The sequence below is a fragment of the Notamacropus eugenii genome, chromosome 3 (assembly GCF_028372415.1).
Source record: "Notamacropus eugenii isolate mMacEug1 chromosome 3, mMacEug1.pri_v2, whole genome shotgun sequence".
NCBI classification, from domain to species: domain Eukaryota; kingdom Metazoa; phylum Chordata; class Mammalia; order Diprotodontia; family Macropodidae; genus Notamacropus; species Notamacropus eugenii.
Window position 1 is genome coordinate 109,758,918 of NC_092874.1, and position 20,555 is coordinate 109,779,472.

Below are 20,555 nucleotides of genomic sequence, written 5' to 3' on the forward strand. Positions count from 1 at the left end.
GAAAACAAAGATGTAAAAAGAGAGGATGCAAAAATAAGATTCTGCTTTTGCAAGTCACTAGGCTTTTCAAACTTCCTTCTTTCTGGGCTTGTACTAAGGAAGAAAGTCCTTTGAAGACTCCTGTGTAGATAGGCAATGTAAAATGACAGTTAGGCATTTCTAATAGTACATTCTATGTTTTCCTCTTTCATTTAGTGACATCTGAAGATGCAATGAACTTAAATATTTTTGAACAGAGATGGGAAGAAATATTTGGCAGTGGGTGCAATCCCAAATGAATGATATCTGCTGGACCCAAGTCTGAACTTCAAGCTACAAGCTTGAAAGACAGAAGTTTGTAACAGACTTCTGAATCAGTGCTTTCCATAGGATTCTAGGCCCAGGCAAAGTTGAGTTTATAAAGTAATTACATAAATGATGATTTTCAGTGCTTTAGGTATCATCTCTCAAAGACTAATTTAAAAAAAACCACTTCATTCAAACCACTTCAACACACCCCTTTAGTACTTTTAATACACTTCAAATACCAGGCAAAAAACCCAAAATCAAAATAAGAGACTACAACAGATGTTTTCTCCTATGTTTTTCTTTCTGTCTTTTGCATCTAGATGAACATTTTATGTTTGTCTTTGTGATTGGAATCTTAAGCTTTTTGGAAGGCAGAGATTATACCTTATAATTTTTAAATCAAGGGTCTTAACATTTTTTTCTATCATGAAAGTCTGGTGAAACCTATGGACTCCTAAGGATAATGTTTTTAAATTTATAAAATAAAATACATAAGATCACAAGGGAAATAAATAAAAATGTCAACATCAAAAAAATTCTTTAAACCAAGTTCCAGGATCCCAAATGAAGAACTTAAGGACTTAGAAAGTTCTATTCCAAAGTAATCAAAAATCCACGACATATGATTACTTTAGCAGAGTACACTAGTTGGACAACTACTTAACAAAGGTGAACAGATTCTCAAGACAGAGTATGCTGAATATGAAAAGCCTATCTTCTTTACACTGTACACTCAAGAATGCCAACTTTATATATGTCGAATATTAGACTGTCCAATATGAAAAATTCTGGGTTTATTTTTACCTTCTACTGGGTAATTGTCTCAATCATGCCAAGGCAATGGACCAATCTCTCCATAGTTCAGTTAGCCTTCACCCTTAACCCTAGACAGCAATTTCAAAAACTGCCAACGACAAGGTTTGTGTAGTAAGATGATGACAAATCTGTGCAAATTTTCATCCCTGTTATTGCTAAGACAACTCAAAGTAGGCTAAGAAGTGGCACATTAGGACAAGAGCAGTTCATTCACTGATAATGAAATAGAAACTTCCTAGTGATCTAAGAATCATCCAGAAAATAAAACTAAACATCAGTAATTTTTGTGAACACTTATTTTTCAATTTAATCGTCAATACAAGTTGAAAAAAAGAGATCATTGTCAAGTTCTTGTAGGAAAGCAGCATTCAGTGAATCTTTCCATTCTCAAGGCTCCCAGCCCTTTCCTCCAGGCTGCTGGGGCAACTTGAGACCCACCACATCAGCAGTCTCTTCCACAGAACGCTCACCCTTGCCATGAAATTCCTGGTGAAGGGTCACGTGATTCCGAGTACTTCGAAGGAGACAAAGATAGGTTGCAGCTTGGAAGTGTAGCTCATGTTGAGCTCTGCAGAGCTTCTCACTGGTGACCTAGAAAAGGTGGCATGGCTAGTTATCAGAAAACTCCCCGGAAAAAAATACAACTCAATTTAATGTAAATAAACACTATTTGGGATCAAAGACAAACTGGAATGGATGGAATCACTTAAAAACCTACAAATGGGAATTAAGGCAAATTTTCAATATTGCATTGATGAAATGCATAATGTTATATATTTTCACTGTGTCTGAAATATTTTTGCAATATGGTATGTTTAAATTCATCATGATGACCTCTGACATGACTAAGACATCTCTACACAGTCTAACAAAGCACAGTACTAACCAAAATATAAGGCCAATTTCTAACTAAAAAATTCCATTCACACTAGAAATAAAAGTGAACTTTGGGTACCAGTTTCATAGGATTTTAGGTTTGAAGGCATCTGAGAAAACCATTTAATCTGAGTTTGTCATTTGCAAATTTAGAAACTAATGCCTAGGACTGTTAAATAACTTTTCCAAGGTCAAAAATGTAGTTTTTGGGCAATGAAGTTCTCTTGATTCCAAATCCAAGGCTGCTGCCCCTTATTCTATGCTGACTCCTAAAGGACACCAAGTAAAAGTAGTAATAAAAAAAATTATCTATCCCCTCTTTAAAGAAAATACTCTTCCTTAACTGTTTCCATAGATTTTTTTGATATACTGACATTTAAGCCCTTATGTCTTTTCAATGTTAAACTAGGAAATTTTTTTAAACCTGAAAACACACGTTGAAGGCCATTTTTCAAAGGTATAATTGGAAAAAGTACTCGAAAAAGGTATACAGTTTGCATATGCCCTCAGGTCCCAACATTCAGATTCTCTCAGATTTCATTGATACACCAATAGGATTTTGACTTTGAGCTCTCCAGAAATTAGGAACTACACATCCCTCTGAAAACCTGCTAGGGGAATCACATTTGCAAGGATTATCCGTGCACAGTAAACAAAAGCAATGCACAAAGGCCTAAATATGTACTTTATTGGAAACGATGGTGATGAGAGAACCCAGTACTAGAACCTTGGATTCTCCAAGTTACATGACATACGTTCACCAATCCAGGCTTCTGAGAATCAATAATTCTATTACCAATCAATTCTTGATTCCCTTTGGGAAGGTGAAGGGAGTATGGGTGAAGAGTATAGGATATACTGTCAGCCACAGTAAATGCGCTCGTCAGGTTTGCCAAATTGCTTTTTTTCCCTCTTTTTTCTTATAAAGAGTGGCTCATGAGGTAGGAGACGGAATGGATATGGAAATAAAGTAATGTAAAAGCAAAAGATATAAATAAAAATTAAGAGAAAAGAAAATTTAACAGCAGAGATTTTAAGGCTTAAGTCTTCATTATTTCATGTAACCCATATCTTCCATCTGACTGACTAAGCCTTGTGACAAAAGCTTCAGGACAAGGGGTCGATTAGAACATGAAAATGAAAGGGAGGATTAATGTTTCCTTCATGTTGCTCATTTAAGGGGCCATGACAATTGGTTTTGGAACACCACTGTCAAATATCTAAATAACTACAGTACTTTCCTTTGTAAAGGAGGTCACATATGTAAAGCACTTTGCAAGCCTTAGAGTGCTACATAAATGTTACCTATTATTCCCAGTCACTGTTTGAAATTTTGTTCAGAGTTGAGAATTAAGAGGCAGAATCTGAAACCTGAGGTCAGAAGATCCTAGCCAAGGGTCCTGATCCCTTTTTTGTGTCATGATGCTCTTGAGCAGTTTGGTGGAGACTTTGGACCCTTTCTCAGAAAATGTTTTTAAATGAATAAAATAAAATGTAGGATTACAAAGGAAACCAATTATACCAAAATAGTTGTCAAAATATTTTAAACAAGACTCTGTGATTCTTGAGCTCACTTCTTCTGAGCTCTCTGTACTATAACCACACCAAATATACTAGAATAAAGGAACTTACTGCCCAAAAGACTGCAATCAGGGCTTTCAGTTTCTGGCTAACACTCAGGAATACAATATTTAAAATACAGTATGAATTTAAACTCAATAACCAATTAAGTTTTGATGATTTGTGTTCATATAAATTTATATGTGTGTGTTGGTCCTTTGTTGCCGAAGAAGACCATGCCATCAGAGAAATGGTGACATGACTTGCACTTGACTTTGTTTTGAGTGAGGGAGGGCTGTGCAGGTCCCCATCCTCACTTCTCCTCCAGAGTCATCTGAATCCAGGGACCAGATATTCATCAGGATGACTGGAGATGACCCAGGATGAGGCAGTTGGGGTTAAGTGACTTGCCCAAGGTCACACAGCTAGTGAGTGTCAAGTGTCTGAGGGGAGATTTGAACTCAGGTCTTCTTGACTCCTGAACTGGTGCTCTATCTACTGTACCACCTACCTGCCCCTAAATTTATATGTAGATAAATATGCACCTTACTACATGTATGTGGTGCAAACCCAATAAGAGCTTACAGGAATAACAACTATATAAGATAAAATGATAGGATCTGAAGTACCAAGAATCCCATTTTATATTAAAACAAGAAAGCACAGATCCTATGTCTAAACATACCATCTTGCACGGAGAAAAGGGAGAAAGTAGATCAGTAATAGGTTTAGGAACAAGGTTCAACCTGTTCAAAAAGAACCTAACAAAAAAAACTGCATAAAAACTGGAGGAAAGGCAAGAAAAATTCCAGGTAAGTCAGTTCTAGGAGGTACGTTTTGTTCTAATTCAATCCAGTCCAATAAGCATGTTTAATCAGCTCTCTGTTTCAAGGCATTGTTGTTAACACTGAGGATATAAAGAGAAAATGACAAAGTCCCTAATGTCAAGAAGTTTGCAGTAAACTAGTGAGATATTCCAGAACTTCCCTGAGTGTAAGATCACTGCTTATGTAGACCTGGCCATGGTCTCCGAAGTTCACCACCGAGGGTAGTGGCAACTACGTGATTCATCCAGAGGAATATCTGGATGAACACACACACACACACGGTCCATTCAACTCAGTGGGCCCTTTGTTGTGATCTCCTGACATCATAAAGGATACTAAAAGGAACCTGTAAGCTAGTCCACTGATATTCCCTTCTAGGGACAAAAAAAAGCTCTTCGCTTTGGTTGCCTATGAGTTGCAAATTCTTTCTTCATAATACCCAGTTTCCCAACCACCACAGGGAATCTAAAGAATCTAAAGACCCTGGGATCTTTATTAACAATTTGAGATACCCCACTAACAATTCTGAGTCACCACCGCAGCTGTTCCCACAACTGTCAATAAAAGACCACCTGCTGGGGAATGGCGGCCCCCCCGCCCCCCCCGCGCCGTGACTCCTCCAGGGCTGTGACGCTTATGGCAGCTCTATTTCTCTCTGGGGCCCACGGTACCCCTCGGGCTCGGAAGCCTTCCCCGGCAGCTCCGGCAAGTCCGGGTCTCAGCCCAGTCATCTGTAACATGACGTCATCTGGCAGAGGTCACCACCCACCAGGGCCCCGAAGGGCCAGCGAATTTCAAAGCTCCATCCACGCAATCCCGGGTCCGGTCCCCTCCCCACCGAGGGTGCCGACGTTAGCATCCCGACCAGTGGGGGCAATGCCGCCGCCCGCGGGCCATGGATCCGGGATCCCCACCGCCGCTTCCTCCGACCCGCCTCCCTCTCCCTCCCCGAGCCCCCGCAAGCAGTTCCCGCCCCCCACCCCGGCCGCGGCCGCGGGGGGACGTACCCGGTGCGCCCGGAAGGCCTCCACGAGGTACCGATAGGCCGCCGTGTCCTTGTAGGGCCGGTCTGAGGCCGCGCTCAAGTACCGCAGCTCCCGCAGGAGGGCCCGCAGCGTGCGGGCCGGCGGGCCCAGGCCTGCCATCTCGGTGCGGGTGCGGAACTCAAAGAGCGTGCCCGGCTGAGGACGGCGGCCAACGAGGGGCAGTGTTAGCGCCCTCTGCTGGCGCCGAGCCTCTCTCCCACGTCCGGCAGCTGAGCGTGGACCCCGCCACCCGATCCCTCCCTCCTCCCCAGCCCCCTCTCCTCCCCGCCCCCCCCAGCCCCAGCATTCCAGGCAACGCAATCGAGCACAGAAAGGAAAAGCAAACAAAAGCCGAGCGTCCGCGGCCTCCAGCGTCTCTCTGACCTCTACTTAAACCAGCATAGCGCTGCATCTTCGGAAGCAAGCACGTCCCGGGCTCCCCCCCGGCTCCTGCTCGCCAACATCCAGAACCCTAACCTGGGAAGAAGATGACAGGGTGGAGCCCGCATTTTACCACCGAGTAAGCAAGTGCTCGGGGCATTTAATGCGCCTGGAATCTGCTCCCTCCGCCGGGTTCCCCGGAGCTTACATTCTAGCGGAGGAGAAAACACGCACACTTACATAGGTAGATGCGGGAGATACACCTAAGAAAGAGACGGGGGCGTGGGCAAGGGCAGGGCGAGGTGGCGACGGAGGGAAGCTGTAAAGGGAGCTAGGGATCCCAAGACCCCGGGGGGAGGGGGGAGGGGGGAGGGGGGAGGAGGGAGGGGGAGGGGGAGGGCACGGCCAGCAAAGGGCACGCACGCAGAAGGCGGACTGACCCGTGGGGGCGACGAACAGCCAGAAGGCCGGCTTGGGAGCGGGCGTGAGGGAAAGGACGCCTAAGAGTGAAGGGGTCGAAACGACCCCCAACGACAGTTTGTATTGGGCAAGGAAGCTCTACAAGAACGTGCCCCTTCGCGGTTGGAAGATGGTACGTGCTACGCTGACACCCCACGATCGCTAGGTTCGAATCCACAATTTATTTTCCTGCAAGAAAATGTCATCTGTAAAATTCTGAGTTCTTACGAACACAAAATTGTTCACCCCAGATGGGACTCGAACCCACAATCCCTGGCTTAGGAGGCCAATGCCTTATCCATTAGGCCACTGGGGCTTCTGGTGAAGACGTTCTTCAATGATATATTCATTGGGTTTTTTTCATTGGCGCGTCATCGCTGACATCATCAGGAGAAAGCTCTGCTTTCAGCCTATCCCATACAACCATTCCAACCATTGGTAAATACCCTAGAGACAGGGATACCGAGGGGATCCCATGGAATTCTGGGAGTTGTAGTTCACAGAACCATTAAGAAGAGCCATTTGCACTTCCCACTCTTGACTGCGTGTATGCCCACACGCAACCGTGGGACAGGTTGCCATTCCCACACGCTCTAGTCTACACTACATGATGCTTTCAGCTGCTTTGCCTTCGCGCAGTATAATCCAAGGCGGCGCTCCCGAAGCTGAGCCTGTCACGGCTTTGCTTCCCTCACCCCCACCCCCGAGGCGCATGCGGAGGTCTCGCGTGGCACGTGCGCAGGGCCCGGGCCTCCCGCCGATCAGGGAGGAGCCACGAGGGCTCCCGCTCTGGGGCCGGAGCCGTGCTCCTTGTCCACACTACGGGCCTAGGCCGCCGTGGGCGCCTCGCGTTCTGGCCGGCCGGCGCAGCCCGCGGCCGCGTTCCCACTAAGCCCGAGCCCCCTCGCTCTGACTCCTCTCTCTGCTTTCATTGCCCCCCCCCCCCCCAGGCGACCACTCCTTACCCCAGTCCGGCTAGCTCCAGGCCTCCGCGACCGCTCCGCGACCGCCCCGCGCGGCCCTCGCGTGACGCGGTGCAGAGGCTTCTCGGGCCCCCGAGCCGGTGAGCGGCGGGTTCGAACCCCGGGCTTCCGCCAAGCAGTGAGAGCAGTCACAACGTGCGCTGCTTGTTATCGCGTGGGACCCTCGTGGCAGCCGGGGAGAGGGCGGGGGAGAGGGCACGCGGGAATGCAGGCCTCGTGGTCCCCGTTCTACAGACGGGGCACTGAGGCGGAGCCGACCCCTTCGGCCGTGGAGTCGGGAAGGAGGGGCTGGATTCGCCTCCCCGTTTTCCAGCCTGGCTTGTGTCGGGCCCTGGCCCGGCTCCCTCGCGCTCCTCCGTGGCGTGGGGCGCCCTCCGCCGGGTGCCCCCAGCCGCTCTGGTGTGGGCTTCTTGTCGGCCCCGCGCACCCTGCGGGCGTTCGCTTTCACCTTAGGCAGCCGCCCTCGAAACCATTTCTCGCCCCCACGCACAAGGTGAGCTTCGGACCCGGATCTGGGCGGGCGTCACGGGTGAGCGCGACGACAGCGCGTCCCTGTGTGATGTGGTTGGCGCTCTTTGGAGGGCCACCTGCCTCGCCCGATCGCCCCTCCTTTCCACCCAGATCCGTCAGTGGGCATTGCGGAGCCTGGGGCTGCGCGAGGCGCTCGGGATGCCGTCTCTCCGGGGCTGATGTTCCACTGGAGACGCTTCCCACGTCCAGTCATAAACACCCAAGCACCGCAGCGCGCCGCCTCCGTGGCTGGAGCACCCGCAGGGACCCCACGCCTCGCCAGCCGGCCCTTCCCACGGGACGCTCAGTCGTTGGCTTGGTCCTGCCACCACGGCGGAGGCTGAGGAAGCAGCGGAGCTGAACCCTGATCCACCTGCAGGAAACACGGCCGAGGTGACAGACGGACATTCGAATGAGCTGGGAGGATTGCCAGAGAGGGGTTGTTCACGTTATAAAATGACAGTTCCACGTACGCAGAGGGCCCCCCCGCTGTGCTTAGAGTCAGGGCTGGGCTTGGACCAGCTCTCCGCCAACCTCGGCTTGGGTTATTACTTGGACTTTCAAAAGTCTTCGTGATGTGGACTGAACGTAAAAGTCTGCTGGGTATTTCCTCCTTTTTGCTGGACAGCCGATTGTCCACCACCCCTGCACAGCTGTCTGAATCCTGCTTTGAGCTCTGCAGGAACGTTGGCACCCGGTACCTCACTGGAGCCTCACACCGCTTTTACTTCCCACCAAAAAAAATGGCTAGAGATGACAAGGACCTTCTTGTTCAGTGTCGCTTGTGCCTGACTCTTCATGGCCCTATTTAGGGTTTTTTTGGCAAAGATGCTGGAGCGGCTTGCCATTTCCTTCTCCAGCTCATTTGACAGATGAAGAAACTGAGGCAGACAGGATAAAGTGACTTGCCCGGGTCACATAGCTAGGAAGTGTCTGAGGCTGGATGTCAACTGAGGAAGATGAGTCTTCCTGATTCCCAAGGCCAGGGCTCTCTCCACTTAGGCTACCCAGCTACCCTTCCAGTTTAGAGAGGGTACTTGCACCCAGCTCTTCTTGGCTCTAAACCCAGATCTCTGCTATCCTACACTGCCACTCAGATATAGGTATGCAAATTATGTACAAAGTAATGATTTAAGGGAAAGCACTGGGAGCCCTGTGGGAAGCAAAGGGCTGTCAGAAGGTGCAGCTGGAGCAGTTGTGAAGCAAATAGGATTCTAAGATTCAGGACTGAAGAGTGCTGTGGAGAGAAATGAAATGGCAAGGTCACGTAGCTGGACTTTGGGGAATGGGATGGGGAATAGTGCTTACTAAGGTGGGAAAGGTTTGTTAGAGCTAGGTTTGTGAAGCACCTTAAATGCTAAGCAGAGAAACAATTGTTTTATTTTCTGTTCCAAATTCTCTCCCTCTCTTCCACTCACTGAGAAGGTAAGAAAAGCATTACAAATATGTATACTCAAGCAAAAGAAATTCCTGCATTAGCTCTGTCCAAAAAGAAAGAAAATATATTCCGATCTGCATTCTTAGTATGTGGGCTCTCAATCTGGAGATGAATAGGATGTTTCATCAGGAGTCTATTAGAATTGTGGTTGATCGTTGCGTTGATCAATTAGAGGGACCTCTTTTCAATCCCTGAGTCACTTGACTTTACTAAATGGAGAGTGACTAGTCCGACACACACTTTAGGAAAGTCCCTTTGGCCGCTGTGTAGGATGGATGATAGATGAAGTAGGAAGACCAATTAGGAGGCTATTTGGAACAGTTTGGGTAAAAGGTCCGTTGAGGGCTTAAATTGGGGTGGTAGCCACATTAGTAGAGAGAAAGGGTTTGAAAAGCTGTGGAGGGAAATGACGATTTGACAACTGAAGGGATACGTGGAGGTGAGGGTGAGAGTAGCTGGAAGGATATCTTTGACAGAAAATGTTTGGAAGAGTTGTTTTTTTTCAAAAAGGGTTAGTTCCATTTTATACATCCTACAAGGATGTATAAGGCTATCCAGTTTGAAATATCCAAAAGGCAACTAAGAGATGTGTACCTGGAGCTCAGGAGAGAGTAGGGCTGCAGATGCAGATATGGAAGTCATTTGTATAGAGATAACATACCCTAGTCTTCTCTCCCAGTACTTGCAAGAAAAGGACAAAACCTTGGTCACCTCACAGGCTGCACTAAGAAAGCAACCTCAAAACCATCTAGTTTTGACAGCTTCCTATGGTTCTTAAGACATTTATGTTTCTTTCTTTGCTACAGTTCCTAGTGTCCAGGAAAAGGACTTACCTTTACAGGGAAACAAGAAAGCTTAACTTCCTCAGCATGAATGCTGGATATCTATGACTAGATCAGAAGGGAAGGTTAATGTGGGTGCCTTGGTTCTGCTTTACTGATGGATAGGTGTTTTTCATTTTGTGATTTCAGCATCATCCTCCCATGGTTTCCTACTCTTTTAGGGTCTAACCCCGAGACAACAGCAGAAAAATAATGAACCTCAACCACAGTAGGGCATACCCTGCCCTCACCCCACCATACCCTCAATCCAGATAAATTCTTTATTATTTAGAACAAGGGCTTGAGATTTCCCCAGCAGAGTTGTCAGTATGCTGGGCAACTGCCTTAATGAGATGACGAAATCTAAATTTCAGATTTAGAGCTGAAAAGGACCTCAGAGTTCTTAGTGTAATTGTTTATTTTTACAGAAAAGAAAACTTGAGGCCCAGAGAGATGAAATGACCGGAGCAACGTCACCAGGGTAGTGTGGCAGGATTCAGACTTCTTTCTCTGATTCTAGATGATGAGGTGCTTTTCCCATTCTACCACATGGCTCTCAGCCTCAAAGGAGGGGGATGGATGGCTGACATGAGAACCAAGATACTGGTGACTTGGGAACTTCCTGGTATTTACAGCTATCCATTAAATTCTCCGAGTGAAGGTTATAGTCATGTTGTTGTTCAAATCAATAAGGTATTGAATTAGAGAATCAGCATGGATAAGCTTAAAGAAAGTGATCAATTTACTTTTTTGATACAAAAATGTGTATTATATAGAGATATATCTATCTCTGTAAGTATACATATCTAATAACATATGACACATAGATATGTGTGTATGTGTACGTGTATGTGTGTTCTTACCGAGACATTTAATTCATTCAGGGCTTGACAATTCTTCCCCAAATTCACTTCAATAACCATTTTTTAAAAATAGAATTTTTATTGATTTCTTTCTTTTTTATACCATCTAATTTCGTCCAGTATTTCTCCCAGGGAGATATCTCATATAAAAAAATTTTTTTTTAAAGAAAAAATAAAAATAAAAAACATCATTAAAACCAATCAACACATTGAAACAAATGTGAAATATATGCAATATTCCATACCCTTAGACTCCATTCTTTGCAAAAGAAGCCAAGAGGTATCTTCTTCTCACATCTGCTCCATGTTTGTTGACTTTTCATCGTTTATGATTCTTTCCATTTAATAGTCATTGCATATGTTGTTTCCTTGACTCTGCTTACTTCACTCTTCATCAGTTCATAAGTCTTTCCATGATTCTCCGTATTTGTCATATTTGTTGTTTCTTGCAGCATAGAAATATTTAGTTACATTCACATGCCACAATTTGTTTAGCCATTCCCAAATTGCTGAAAATTTACTTTATTTCCAGTTTTTTGCTACTATGAAAAGAGCTAGTATAAACATGTCAGGGTTCATGGGGACCTCATATCAGTGACCTCCTGGGGTACAAGGTATATACTTAGTAGTGGGATTTCTGGGATAAGGGTATGGACATTTTAGTCACTGTATTCCCGTAATTCGAAATTATATTCCAAAATGAATATCTATGTATTATTATCTTTTCTAGGATTATATTTTCCCAAAGGTGTATGAAGGTATGGCAGGTAGTATGCCAAATATTGAATCATTAGACTAAGAAGTATTAGGAATTCAGAATTTGTCACTCTTTAGGCATATGAACCCAAAAGGACTAGTACCCACACCCCCTCATAACTTACCATTTTCTTCAGAGAAGTAGAACTAGATGGTCAAAAAGGGGGGGAGGGGGTTATGAGAGAAGTAATCTAATATAGTAGATTGGACTGGGAGTCTGAATATTAAAGATTCAATCCAATTTTTGCCACTTGACAGCTATGTGACTAGGAAGTCATTCAGTCCCTTTGCTTCAGTTTCCTCATCTCTAAAGACAATACCACCACTTCTGTCTATCGTAACATAATACAGATTAAATAAGAAAATGTAAGAGAAGATGAGAACTGTAAATCCAAATCCAAAATAATATATTTCTAACATTCATTTTTATGCACATTGACCTTGAATCACATCTAATTAACCAACATTCAATGAGAGGCAAAACCTTTTTGTTGAGGGGTCATGCCCAGATGGAGAATAAATTAATTATAAAGTTTGTGTTTTCATTTTGAAAGTAAAAATGTTTTCAAAATAGGAAATTTTTAAAAATTAAGAATATGAAACATGATACCATTAAGTAAATGCAATTAAGTAAAATACAATTTCAGTACTCTATAAGGACCAATGGGGGGAGGGGGGGGAGATAAGCCTATTATGTGCCAGGCACTGATCTCATTTCATCCTCACAGCAACCCTGAGGTAGGTTTTATTATCTCCACTTTATAGTTGAGGAAACTGAAGCAAATAGAGCTTTAACCTCTATTGGTTAAAGGTTCAGTGCCCAGGGTCACAGGGCTATTAAGAGGCTGAGGGTAGATTTGAACTGAGGTCTTCCTAGCTTCCTTTGTGCCACCTGGAGCCTAGAGAAGGAGAGAAAGGACAAAAGAATGGGAAAGGAGGGAAAATCTAAAGTCATTAGATATTCACAGAACAAGACATGAGAGACATAGATATGGACAAAGATAGATATGGAAACAGAAGATGAAAAATCTCAATAGCTTTTATTTTGAGGATCCTACTGATAAATACAGTTCATTTTGTCAGAGCAAGTTATATCCTGTAATCACTAAACAACTCAAATGCTAATGAGTTTCATAGCAATTTAAAACAAGAAAATTTAGAAACTTCCTACAAAGGAAAGATTTGTTTTCTGATTTTATTATGCAAAAAAGGGTTAATGAAATGGCCTCAGTTTCAGATATAAGGGCTGACTTTTCAAAGTAATGTAAAGTTACAATTTAAAATCTATTTTCACTGTTTTGAGCCTTTTCCTTCCCAAATCAAATGATCAATACAAAACAATCTAGCTGGGTTCTAATGGGCATAATAATATAATCTTTAAAAAAAAAAGTCTTTGGCAAAAGTTTCCCAAAGTAGGTTAATACATGTTGCCTTTTCTCAACCACAGGCATAAAAGGAATCAGCAATGAGATCTTGTGCTCCGGCCACGGATCAAATGAAATGAAGGCACATACAGCATAAAGGTTCTTAGAGATTCTTGCCAACTGTTAGCGGTTTGAAGAGGGAAATTTCCCCACACCTCTACATTCTTGCAATACCTGTCTGTCCTATGGGTCTGAGCTGATTCATAACTGCAGGGAAACAGGCCCACACTGTACTACCAAATTCTGGGCAAGAGGTACACAGCGCAAAGGGATTATTAGGTCTTCTAAGGCAGAAGAAAAGAATTAGGAGAGGAAGAACAATGTGTACTTCTTTGCCTTTTTCTTCACGATGAACTGAATTCTGGAGCAGCTTTTTCACTGGTTCTGCCCTCTCTACTCCCTGATTCCTGATCTTACCTGGAGGGAGTAGATGGCAAAAGAGATTTCCTGCCACGTTAAGGCTTCATGGCATATTCTGACTGGCAGCAAAGAGCCCCTGTTCTGGCCATGGGATCTTTCTGCGGCCCCATAAATGCCCAGCATTTAAGATTGATCTCTCTCTCTCTTTCTACTAGAGAGGCAGCTACTCAATGCAGTCTTTATTCAAAATGCGATTACAGAAGTCCTTGTATACTTCAAGTATCTTCAATTTTTTTTTAGTGCAGATTGATACCCATTGCAATCCTTCTTTAGCTCAGCAGAATGATAAGAGTACTACTACTAACAGTAGCTAACATTTATGTAGCGCTTCCTACATGCCAGGCACTACTCAAAGTGCTTTACAATTTTTATCTCATTCGATCTTCACAGCCACCCTGGGAGATGTTATCAGTAGTATCCCCCTTTTACAGAGAAGGGCAGAAATTAAGTGACTTGCTCAGCGTCACACTCAGATCTTCCTGTGACTCCAGCAGTTATATCCACCATCAGAGCGGTTATCGTTAAGACCAAATGAGGCAACGCATATAAAGCACTTTGTTACCTGTTTTTATCAAGTCTGCTGGGCAGAAATTAAGAAGCTAAGCACATTGAGGAAAGCAGACAGAGAAGAGAGCACCAGGGAGACTGAATCACAGAAAGAACATCATCATGCTCATTCCAGGGGTAGAAAGTCTGAACGTAACTGGTCTAACATGGAGGGAGGGTCCAGACAGTAAGGCAAAGACTATGTTGGAAATGAAACCAAGTTCTAGAAGCTGGAGTTCTTTAAGTTGTTCTCTATGTATATCTCATGCCATGAATCCTCAATATTCAGAGTTGAATAAATGTGTTCACCACTGGAGTAAAGTTCATTAGGTATGTGTGCACTTTGTAGATTGAAAAATGAAGGAAAGGAGGAGGAAAAGAGGTAATTTTTGAACATGAGCACAGAAGGAAAGTGAAGGGTAGCTTCTTCAAACTGTTGGGTGGGGTATGCTTTTGTCCCCTTGCCTCCTTCCAGAGGCCCAAGTCCTCATGTCTTACTATAGGTATCATCTGATGCTTGTTAAAACTCCTGTTCCCTCAGTGCATGTGACACACTTGGGTGGCACATACAATGGGCTTAGAACCAAAACACCTGGGCTTGAATCCCACCTCTGTCATGAGGCAACACTGGGCAAGTCACTTAAGTGCCATCTAAATAACAATAGTGTTAACTATGTGCCAAGCACTTTGGAAAGTGCTTTACAAATATTTTCTCATTTAATCCTCACAACTACCCTGAGAAGTAAGTGCTATTATTATCCCCACTTTATAGTTGACAAAACTGAGACAGAAGTGATGCCTTACTTTGTCTTACTATCTTGAAGCCCAGGATCACACAACTGAGACTAGATTTGAATTTTGGTATTCCTGAAATGGGTGAAGCTAGGTGGCACAGTAGATAAGCAAGACTCATCTTCTTGAGTTCAAATCTGGCCTCGGACACTTACTAGCTATGTGACCCTGCACAAGTCATTTAACCCTGTTGCCTCAGTTTCCTCACCTGTAAAATGAGCTGGAGAAGGAAATGCAAACCACTCCAGTATCTTTGCGAGAAAGGAAAGTTAGACATGACTGAAACAACTGAACAACAACTTTCTAAAGTAGAATAATACCTGTATGACCTGCCTCCCAGTACTACGGTGGGAATCAGATATTATGCATGTAAAGCATTTTGTCAAGAGCTATAAAAACATTATCTATTATTATTACAAAGAAATTATCTCTCCAGCCCTACATCTTCTAGGCAGAGCAGCATAATGGAAAACTTCCTATCTCTTTGTTTTGTGTCCCTCTTTGTGTGTGACCTGTCACTCAAATGCTTTTCTTTTTTATTATTCTGCTGTACATCTGGATTAACATAGTAATAGGAGGGGTGGGAGACTAATCTTTCATCAGCTTCAGTGAGCTGGCTCCATGACACATAGAAACTTGCAGGAGGTTGAACAAACAGGTATTTTACATCATATGTTGACATATACATGCACACCTGAGAAAAAACTATTTTGGCACACAGAGGTGGCAGCCAAAGCTAAACCTTTAGCCTTCATAATTTCAAGTAGTTTAGTTTATGGTCCTTCTCGTTAGATTCAGGGATTATCTTCAGCTTTCTTCTAAAAGCTGGTAAATAAGCCTGCTGAATGAAAGTAATGGAGTGATTCATTTAACAAGCTTTTGCGAAGCACCTGCCATGTTTCAAGTACCAAATGTTATGTGAAAGAAACACAAAGATAAAAATTAAAAGTCTTTACCCTCAAGGAGCTTATATTCTATTTCCAGGGGAAAAACAAACACGCACACTGACAAGTACATTCAAAACACAAAGTAAAGAGTTATTTCCAAGGGGAGGCCACTAGCAATTAAGTGAGAGGAGGCACTTGATGAGACCATCAATGTGAGAGTTACATAAGAAGCGAGGGCATTCCAAGCATGGAGGAGAGCCCACATAAAGGCATAAATTCCAGTTTGGCATATATATGTCCATTACATATATATATGTGTGTGTATATATATATATGTGCATTAAACCACAAAATTTAGGAGTCATACTGTGAAATAATTTATATTTTGTTCCTAGACTTGAAGAGGGAAGTTAGAGCTTTTTTGAGTAGGGAAGTGACATGATATGACTCTATATCTTAGGAATATCAGTTTGTCAGCTGTGTGGAAGATGAATTGAAGAGGTGTAGGACTAGAAGTAGAGAAAAGCATTAGCATATTATTGTGAAAGTGGCCTTAACCCAGGTGGTGGCTATGTGGAGAGAAAGAGACATGAGAGATGCTATGAAGTTGGACTTCATAAGCTTTGGTAACTGACCAGATAGAAGGAGTGAAGGAAAGTGATGACTCAAGGATGACTCCTAGGATGAGAAAATTGGAAGGATGGATGGACAATGGTTCTCTTGACAGAAATAAGGAAGTTGGGAAGAAGGGCATTTTGTGGGGCAAGATGATTTGTTTTGGACACACTGACTTTGAGGTGCTGAGGGAACATACAGTTGTAAATATTCATTAGGAAGATGCTGATGCTGGACTGGAGCTAAGGAGAGACTTAGATTCCCAAAATAAAATGGATATTGAGGAAAGAGAGCCCAGGACACATCTTGGGGGCACATCAACCAACACAAAAGGGGTGGGGCATGGGTAATGATGCAGCAAAGGTGACCAAGGAGTTAGCCAACATGGCTTTCTCAAGAACAGATCACACCAGACTGATCTTTTTTCCATTTTTTATAAAAATTACCTAACTAGTATTTCAAACCTAATTTTGGTAAGGCATTTGATTAAGTATCTACTTCCACTCTTACAAGGAACAAGCTAATAATATAAATAGATGAATTCATAATTAGTTGAAAGTGCAGACAAAGCCTAGTTGTTAATGGTTCAATGTCAGTTTAGAAAGTCTCCAGTGGAATGCCCCAGGAATCTGTGCTTGCTCCTGTGTTAACGTTTCTATAAATGTCTTAGATAAAGGTATAGAAGGCATACCAAACAAGGTCAGAACATTAGTCTGAATTTTACAAGATGAAGTTCAATAAAGATAAACATGAAGTCTTATGCTTGGCTTAAAAAAATTTCAACCTCAAAAGTAATGATGGGAGAGGCATGATTCCCAGTCTGGAAAACATCTCAGCACATGGTGAATTGCAAGCTAAAGATGTACCATCAGTGTGAAGTGGTGACAAAAAAAAGAAAAAAAAAAGAAAGCTGATGCAGCCATGAGCTGCTTAAGAGGGTCATAACTTCTAGGAATAAAGAGACCACTCCATCCTAGACAGACCACATGTGGAATTTTGTGTCCAGTTTTGGATGTCCAAGTTTGGGGAGTACATTAATAGGCTGGGAAGCACTCAGAGGAGAAGAGAATAGTGAAGGGCCTTTGTCTCAGAAGATATTGGCAAAGAAGTCAAGGGAGATATAGTTCTGTTGAAGTACTTCAAGAGCAGTCATGATAATCACAGTGATTCCTATGTTCCAGGTACTGTGCTAAACACTTTACAGTTACTATCTCATCTGAATTTCACAACAACCCTGAAAGGCAGATGATGCTATCATTATTCCCATTGGCATTTAAGGAAACGGAGATAAAGAGATTAAGTGACTTGCTGAGGATCACACAGCCAATAAGTCTCTGAGGCTAGATAGGAACTCAGGTTTTCCTGTCTATAAGGTCTCGCTTTCTATTCATAGTGCCACCTAGAAGTACAAGGGTTGTTTTGTTTGATCCCAGAACACAGAACCAAAAGCAAAGAGGAAAATTTGGGGTTGGTATTCCAAACACTTGGAGCAGAATAGGCTACCTCTAGAGGTGGTGGATTTTCCTTTATAGATCTTCAAGCAGATATTGGATAACTGCTTGTTGGAGATGTTACACTGGGTTTTCGGTACAATTTTTGGATATGGGTTGGATTAGATAGTTATTTAGGTCCCATTTAACTCTAAACTTTGACTCTGAGAGACCATAGTAGAACTAAGAGTCTTAGAGATCAGTGAGGAATGGAGGGTTTGGAGGTCACAATGAGAATGAAAACTAGTTTCAGGAAGAATGAAGCATAGGGGGATGTTATAGTCAGATAAAGGAACTTCAGAGTTCTTGATCATGGAGGTGGAACATTTGTTGGCGCTAAGATAGAGGGTATTTTTGTATGTCACTGGGAAATGAGAAAGTTGAAGAACAGGTGATCTGAAGAAAATATGTATATTGAAGCCTTCAAATAAATATAAGGGTTAGAATTAAGGTGGAGAAGACCATCAGCCAGGTACTGAACTCCTTGAGAGGAGGGAGATGACTTAGGGGTAGCATAATAATGCCACTGAAGATGAATAAGGTAGATGGATCAAACATCAAAAAAGGAGACATTGTAGCAGGAAGAGGATTTGGAAGTGGAAGCAAGGAGCAAGACTTTATCTTGGTCTAATGTGTGCGTTGCAAGAAAGAGGAGTGGTAGGGATTTATGCCAGGACAGATGAATCTAGTATTGGAGAGCATGGACAAAGATGTACTGTTTTCTGAGGGAAGCTAAGTCTCCTAAGTGTCATCCAAAAGATGACCTAGAAGAAAAGGTCTAGGACAAGACAGTTTGTTACTAGTAAAGGGTTCCAGGGTTTGATGGAGGGGAAGTTTATATAAAGCTGGATGGGACCTGGGGAGGGGCAGGACTGAAATGCATGGGGATTAAAGAAAAAGGAATAGTAGTAGAGGTGAGGGGAGTAATTTTCAGAGGTTCTGTAACACTGGAATAAGAGGGAATAGGTCAGTTTGCTAGACATAGGATGGGGTGTCATACCCCTTCCTAGGGTTTCTAGCCTAGAGAGAACTGTAAAAGGCAAATAAGTTCTCTTCCTCTTGAAAAAAATTTTTTTTTCCATTGAACAAAACTCCCTCTCTCATCTTCCCTTCCTCCAAAGGAAAGAAAAACAAAACTTTTTTTAAAACAAATTCACAGTCAAGCAAAATAAATTAAAATAAATTCCACATTGGATATATCTGAAAAATGTCTCATTCTGCATCCATTCTGAGTCTGTCCCCTCTCTGTCAGGAGGTGGACCAGGTTTTTCTTCATCACAGGTTCTTTGACACACAGTTGGGCATTGCATTGATCAGTTTTTTCTTTCAGAAATTTTTCAGTTGTTTTCACAGTGTTGTTACTATGTAAACTGTTCTCCTGGTTTTGCTCTCTTCACTTCAACAGCTTAGGCACCTTCCCAGACTTCACTGAAACTATCCATTTCTTCATTTTTTTAATGGAACAATAATATTCCATTACATTCATATACCACAATTATCTGAATTATTTTCCAGTTGATGGGTACCTCCTTAGTTACTCCCTGAGCCTTTCTTTGAATAGCTGTATGCACTTTCCTCTTCCCTACAGTCCCATATGCTAGGCAGCAAGTTGTAAAGAGGGCAGAAGTCAAAAAGTTTCAACCCTAGGTTTTTGCTTACTTGGGTGTGTTCTGCATGCTGATGCCTTACCTTTGAATGACAACTTTTTAGATTCCTAATCTCTGACTATCTTAACCCCTGGGACCTGGTTCTAGCTCCTTATTTCACTAACTTCCTTGCCCCTGTGACTGTTACTTACTTTTATATTACCTAAACTCTTTGGGGCTCAGTTTCTGCATATGTAAAGTGAAGATAACTGTATGGACACTACCTGCTGGACAAGACTGTTGTAAAGTTTACACAAGAATATTTGTGTTGTAAACTATAAAGCACTGAACAGATGTAGGCAGTCATTACTCTTGACAGGTAAACCATTTTCAGCAGGCAATCTCTTGTCTTTTAGATCGTTGACTTATACCAGACCTTTTAGATCGGATTAGATTTGATCTGTTGTCTAGCATTTTTTATACTTCTTTTCCCCCGTGTCTGTTGTGGCCATCTCCTTGTAATTCTACTGCCTTGGATCCCTGGCCTATGTTGCGTCTACTTCTCTACAATCTGCTCCTTCTTCCATTTGGAGGTGGATGTTCCCTAAAGCTCAGTTTTCTGCCCTAGTCTTTTTATGTACTCTTCCTCTAAAAATTCATCCAATTTCATGGCTTCAAATATCATCTATATGTGGATGACTCCTGTGTTTATATTTTTAGCTCATTCTTCAAATTCCAGTTTCACATCCTTAGCTGTAGATTTCTTATCACCTAAAACTCAATGCCCATCTATCCATCCATCCATCTACAATTCATCCTTCCCTAAAATTGCCTTTTCTTTCCTGATTTTTCTATTTTTGCCAAGCGTTATCATTCTTCCTAGTTAGTCAGACACAAAACTTTAGAGTTGTCTTTAAATCTTCCTTCTCTCTCTTCTTCCTTTCCTCCACCCAAGTCATATCCATTTTTTCTTCATGATGTTTTTGGCATGCTTTCACAACCAAATACAAATCCATTTTTCAAAACCCAAATTTCCAAATCCATTAACACCACAGTAAACTAATCATGTAACTGAGTTTAAACTATTGTAAAGACCAAATCTCTCTACCTTCAGTAGCCTTTCACTCTTCCATCTTGTGCACATTGACAAATTCACCTTCTTAAAACTACCACTTTATATTATTCCTATTCA

At 42.8% G+C, this 20,555-nt stretch overlaps 1 protein-coding gene and 1 non-coding gene across 2 annotated transcripts; both read right to left on the reverse strand.

The window, feature by feature from the left end:
* Positions 1-1,385: 1,385 nt before the first annotated feature.
* Positions 1,386-5,793, reverse strand: FMC1 (formation of mitochondrial complex V assembly factor 1 homolog). Its single transcript, XM_072650115.1, has 2 exons — positions 5,375-5,793; positions 1,386-1,695 (listed from the first exon to the last, which is right to left on the reverse strand). The coding sequence occupies exons 1-2, from the start codon at positions 5,510-5,512 to the stop codon at positions 1,492-1,494; spliced, it is 342 nt and encodes a 113-aa protein (XP_072506216.1). The 5' UTR covers positions 5,513-5,793; the 3' UTR covers positions 1,386-1,491.
* Positions 5,794-6,475: 682 nt separating this feature from the next.
* TRNAR-CCU (transfer RNA arginine (anticodon CCU)) lies at positions 6,476-6,548 on the reverse strand. The gene has a single exon. It is a non-coding gene; the product is annotated as a tRNA-Arg (tRNA).
* Positions 6,549-20,555: the final 14,007 nt, after the last annotated feature.